General features: G+C 33.9%; 1 protein-coding gene across 1 annotated transcript; it reads right to left on the bottom strand.

The window, feature by feature from the left end:
* Positions 1-3,565: 3,565 nt before the first annotated feature.
* LOC111917268 (ethylene-responsive transcription factor RAP2-3) lies at positions 3,566-5,209 on the bottom strand. Its single transcript, XM_023912953.3, has 2 exons — positions 4,969-5,209; positions 3,566-4,352 (listed from the first exon to the last, which is right to left on the bottom strand). Exons 1-2 carry the CDS (start codon positions 5,165-5,167, stop codon positions 3,862-3,864), a joined length of 690 nt encoding a protein of 229 aa, XP_023768721.1. The 5' UTR covers positions 5,168-5,209; the 3' UTR covers positions 3,566-3,861.
* Between the last annotated feature and the right edge of the window lie 363 nt (positions 5,210-5,572).

Below are 5,572 nucleotides of genomic sequence, written 5' to 3'. Positions count from 1 at the left end.
AAACCTAACTTTTAACCAAATTAATCAAGCAAGCTCTTGATCAACAAAGAAAAGTTGCATTAAACACAGTGTAATTTCCCAGTAAAGTTCAATACCTCTCATAAGCTCGGAGGCGTTAAAACTTGTTTGATCAATCCATATTAGACTTAACCCTAATCTTAGAATTAATCCAATATATGTCACTTTTACTAATCAATCTAGACAATTACGGATCTAAACAATTAGATGACTAGAATGATTCACAAACAATTCAAGTGGCCAACCAAAATCGAAATCAGAATCAAACACTCAATTTTAACACATGACTGATCAAACTAAACAGTAATCATAGTCAAACATAGTGCTTAATGATTAATCATACAAGAAGGTTACGTCTTGCGAAACTGAAATCTGAGTTTTTAGCCTGACATGGCTAAAAACGGGTTACAAACGATGAAAATAAACCCTAAACAGTAAATCTTACTAAACTATGACTTGGAATCGAATCGTATCCTTTAGACCTGCGTTCTTCACTTGAAAACCTCTGTAAATCACCTCTGAATCGCCAGGAATCGCCAATTAGGGTTACTGGAAGGGTATCAGGTTGTATTTATACGTCTAGCTGTCAAAACACCGTACCTACGACCGCAAGGATAAAACCTGCGATCGCATGTATCACCTAAAAGTACGTCACATAATTTTTTAATGAAGTACGTTGCTATTTCGACGCAATTTGACCAACCTACGATCACAAGTATCTCCTTTTCTCAACTGATGAATTTTTTGGCTCGACAAATCCTCGTAAGCAACCTGCGATCGCAAAGGGAACCTGCGATCGGAAGGACAAAGCCTGCGATCGCAAGCTGCTTCTTCTGGCTGTTTTGGTCGTCGTTCCTCCTTCCAAACAGTTCCTGATCGTTTCACGACATCCCTCCTTAGTATAAACTCCAACTAAGCTCCAAAGCATCAACAAACGCATCCCGAACTTGCGCAATCATCCATGTGCTCCAAATCGCCCTGAAAAATCATAACAAACGTGAGCAGTACGGACATTCTACAAAATAATCATGAAACACAAAATACATAGGAAGAATCGGGAATTAGTTAGATTTTTATAATGAAATGCGTAGGAAATTGTGCTAAAAGATGCATATAAAATGCATCTAACAATGCTCTTGATGTAATATCCATTTTTACATATGTCCCTATCCTACTTCAATAATGGATTTTGTGAAGTCTATTGTAAGTCTTTGAGAAAATTTTAATTTAGAGTCTTGACATACTCTTTGGTGTTACTTACAAACTTGCCAAAGGCTTAGCTTTTATCGGTCGACCGTTGGATCTATATTACATATATGCAATATACATCCCCACGGTCTTTAATATATCACTCACTCACTCCCTATCTCCATTTCTCTCTCTCTCTCTCTCTCTCTCTATATATATATATATATATATATATATATATATATATATACACACACACACACACATACACACACTTTTTCTATGTGGAACCAAAAGATCAAAACATTTGTAATAATGAGTGTTCGGGTAATGTTGACAAATGCTAGAAGAAAGCTCAAAGAATTGTATATTGGTGTCCCTAATTATTTTGTAAATCTATCTTTTCAAGATTTTGTATAACTTTCATAGAATATATCCAAGGCGACGATCGACAAAAAAGAATGAAGCTCGCTACCTACCAAGAAATTGGATTCAATATCTCAATTATGCACCCACAAACACAACCACTTTTCACCATAATATTTAGCCAAGGTTTCCAGTCTTAATTTTAGTAGATACTTAGAAGCATCCTCCATTACTCTGCCACATTACAATTTTATGATTGTGTTTAATCATCAATAGATCACAAAACATCATTGCATCACGTATGCTTAAACACCTTCTTCCTAATAACAATCTAGTTGAAAATAAGAATATAATGCTCGATTCAAAACACTTTATAGATTCATGTGTTAACTTAAGATATGATGTAAATAACCACTATAATCATTTGCCATCTTCTTCACATACTTTTTAATCAGCATATTGACATTTATGTAATATACATTAAAACTTATGGAGTATGCTCTTGATGTAATATCCATTTTTACATATGTCCCTATCCCACTTCAATAATGGGTTTTGTGAAGTCTATTGTGAGTCTTTGAGGAAATTTTAATTTAGAGTCTTGACATACTTTTTGGCGTTTCTTATAAACCTACCAAAGGCTTAGCTTTTATCGGTCGATCGTTGGATCTATATTACATATATGCAATCTACATCCCCACAGTCTTCAATATATCACTCACTCACTCCTTATTTCCATTTCTCTCTCTCTCTCTCTCTCTCTCTCTCTATATATATATATATATATATATACACACACACACACACACATACACACATTTTTTCTCCGTGGAACTAAAAGATCAAAACATTTGTAATAATGAGTGTTCAGGTAACGTTGACCGATGCTATAAGAAAGCTCAAAGAATTGTATATTAGCGTCCCTAATGATTTTGTAAATGACGATCGACAAAAAAGAATGAAGCCCACTACCTACCAAGAAAATGGATTCAATATCTCAATTATGCACCCACAAACACAACCACTTTTACCATAATATTTAGCTAGGGTTCCCAGTCTTATTTTTATTAGATACTTAGAAGCATCATCCACTACTCTGCCACATTACAATTTTGCGATTGTGTTTTTGTGTTAGCGTAATTAATGTTAGTGCATCTCACATCACAATATTTTTTTTTCTAATAAAAGTATGAATATGTTAACTTTTTAGCTATTTAATTTAGTGTTTGTAAGAAAGATATAATATGTTTGATCCTCTTAATATTCCTGACTTTTCAATAAGGGGCTCTTAGTTAGACTGTTTTCTTAGAGACGTGTTAACGAGTGCCCTGGTTCTGAGGATGATAATGAGCTATGTATTCTCTTATGTAATGAAAGGTACGCCGTTTAAAAATACTTCCCTGTATTTATGAACTCCCATTTGTTTGCGAATATTTTTGGTTAATCACTTGATAAACTTTGTATCAATAAAAACTTGGAACTTTCATATTATTTCGGTTCAAAGAATGTGAAAATTAGATTTACAATGGGAATGTGAAAATTAGATTTACAATGGATCGTAGTTGTTAAAGTATCAGTATTGATATTAAGTTCTTACAATTCTAATATCATAGAAATGAAAACAATCATGATCATGCTATACTATAATCTACATGAAGCAAGATTTATGAGATATTTGGATTCCGACTAGTTTTCAACAAAAATTATAATTCACGTGTAAGAAATCAAAGTTTATTACACTAGACGTCTTATCAACATCAAATTATAATGTATAATGCATACTCAAGGTCTTGTGAGTAAATTTAAATACGAGTTCATTTTGATAGGATATTCTAATCTTGATCTAATATTCCAAAACATAAAAAAAAAAAATGTTAGTTAAGATTTTTATCTTGACAAGACATTATTTTTGATGAAATAGTCAACAATGCAATTTAATACAAAAGATTATTATACGTTGTCTATCATTCTTGAAACAAGTGATGATAAGTGATGATAAATATGTTCAACTAATTCCAAAACACAAATGATTGACTTACAAGGCTATTGATTTATATACCACACGCTTTATAAACATTCATTCTAAAACAAGTAGACATTAAAAAACCCATAAATAGACAGAAAATCACACATATATGGATATGGTGTGTGCCGCAAGCGTAGGCCGCCGGCGACACAACTTATTTCGTCAACCTTACCACAACCACCCCATTAACACGAGTCTTACCTTTTATATAGGAACTAATTAAACTCAACTCACTCACTCAACTCAGTTTATTCGGAAACAACTCAGATGATAACCGGGAAGTCATCCAACGTCCAAACATCACCTGCTGACTCACCACCGAGTCCACCAAACTGAGTCAACTCATGATCAAGACCCAAGAACGTCTCAAGGTTCGAGATCTGTTCCTTGAATTCGTGCTCATCAGCCACACTGTTCGAGTAGTAAGATTGTTTTTGGAACTGGTCGTAACTCAGTAATGTAGGTGGTCGTGGTGATGGTGGTACATGGACGGTTGACTGAGTCGACTCAGTGCGCAGCTTCTTCGCCGGTGGTAATGGAAAGTTGAGCTTGGCCTTACCACCTCTGATACGTTTGGCTGCTTCATCGTAGGCTTGCGCAGCTTCTTCAGCGGTGTTGAATGTACCGAGCCAGACTCGGACACCCTGCTGTGGGTCTCGGATCTCCGCCGCCCATTTTCCCCATGGCCGCTGCCTGATCCCTCTGTACTTGTTCTTCCTCGCTTTTGGCTTCTTCTCGATAGGTTGTGATTTTTCTGAAATTAAAAAAAAAAATTGTTAATCTTTTGGTTGTCGTCGATATCTTTTTTCAATCATTGGTAGTTATAACTTATAACAATGATGATAAGTTTTAATAATGGAAAACAACATGGATAAATTTGATCGCCTTTTCAAGTTGTTTCTACATTCAATGTCTATTGTCAAACCCTGATTTTAAAATTTCAAATTGTTTGTTTTAAAATATTAAAAGTTAATAACTTGTTTTCTTTTTATGAAAATTATAATTTTGGGCTTGAAGATTCCCAAATTAGACAAATTAGTTACCAAAAATCTGGTAACAGATCCAAAATCTGTAAATCCAGTTGTTTGTACGTCATTGAACTCAATAAAAACAAAATTCTAGCTTCCATTTGCTTAAAGTGTAGCTTTACTTTTCTCTGAAGAAACTTGGATTAAAAAATAAATTCAAAATCAAACAATAACCACAGAAGGTATCGATTAGATGTTAGAATATGAATACAAGAACAAAATATCGAAAAACAAACGGAGATTCCTTAGTAGAATGTGTCAATGGCGTGTTATTCGATGCAACCTGTTAAAGTTTCATCAAATACACAGTGTGTATGTGTTTAAACATGGTGGAGCTGATACCTTCGTTAAAGATTTTTTTGTGCTTTGAAATAGTTTTGTTCTTGATAGCAACTTCAGTGGTGGAAAGTAGTGTTTGTGGTTTGAAATCCCAGCCGAAGAGATCGGAGGTGTCGAACTCGGACCAGAGATCGTCGGCTGACAGCTTCCTTTCGCGGTTGAAGACGGCATCGGCGTCAGAGATTATTGCTCCACCGCACATTTTTGGTGTTGTCAGAGAGAGAAAAGGGGAAATGCAAATGGCTTCATGAAGTCGCTCATTTATAGAGTGGACAGTTACAAAGAAAGTAATCAGGGGGAAAAAGACAAAAACAACCTTCTCTCAGTCTCATTTACTTGTCATATTATTATGGATTATATATATTAAAACGTGTGAGACTTTAATATGAAATTTAATTCAAAGTTTGAATTTATAAGAAAAATCAGAAAAATTTTGAATTATTAAAATTAGTGAGACTTTAATGTATTGAATACATTACATATATAAATCATTTCTAATAAATACCTTACATATATATTACCTTACATATTAAATGTAAAATTTTAATTTAATAAAATGAAAAATACAATAAAATGACAAGTGGAAAATAGAAAATTTTAAAAATTC

This window comes from Lactuca sativa, chromosome 3 (genome assembly GCF_002870075.4).
Source record: "Lactuca sativa cultivar Salinas chromosome 3, Lsat_Salinas_v11, whole genome shotgun sequence".
In the NCBI taxonomy this organism is placed as follows: domain Eukaryota; kingdom Viridiplantae; phylum Streptophyta; class Magnoliopsida; order Asterales; family Asteraceae; genus Lactuca; species Lactuca sativa.
This window is presented reverse-complemented; position numbering and strand designations above follow the sequence as displayed.

Excerpts from the sequence above, each read along its gene's own strand:
- LOC111917268 (XM_023912953.3), bottom strand. The coding sequence starts at position 5,167 with ATGTGCGGTGGAGCAATAATCTCTGACGCCGATGCCGTCTTCAACCGC. Across the intron at positions 4,353-4,968 it reads CAAAAAAATCTTTAACGAAG|AAAAATCACAACCTATCGAG; the intron begins GTATCAGCTCCA and ends TTTTAATTTCAG.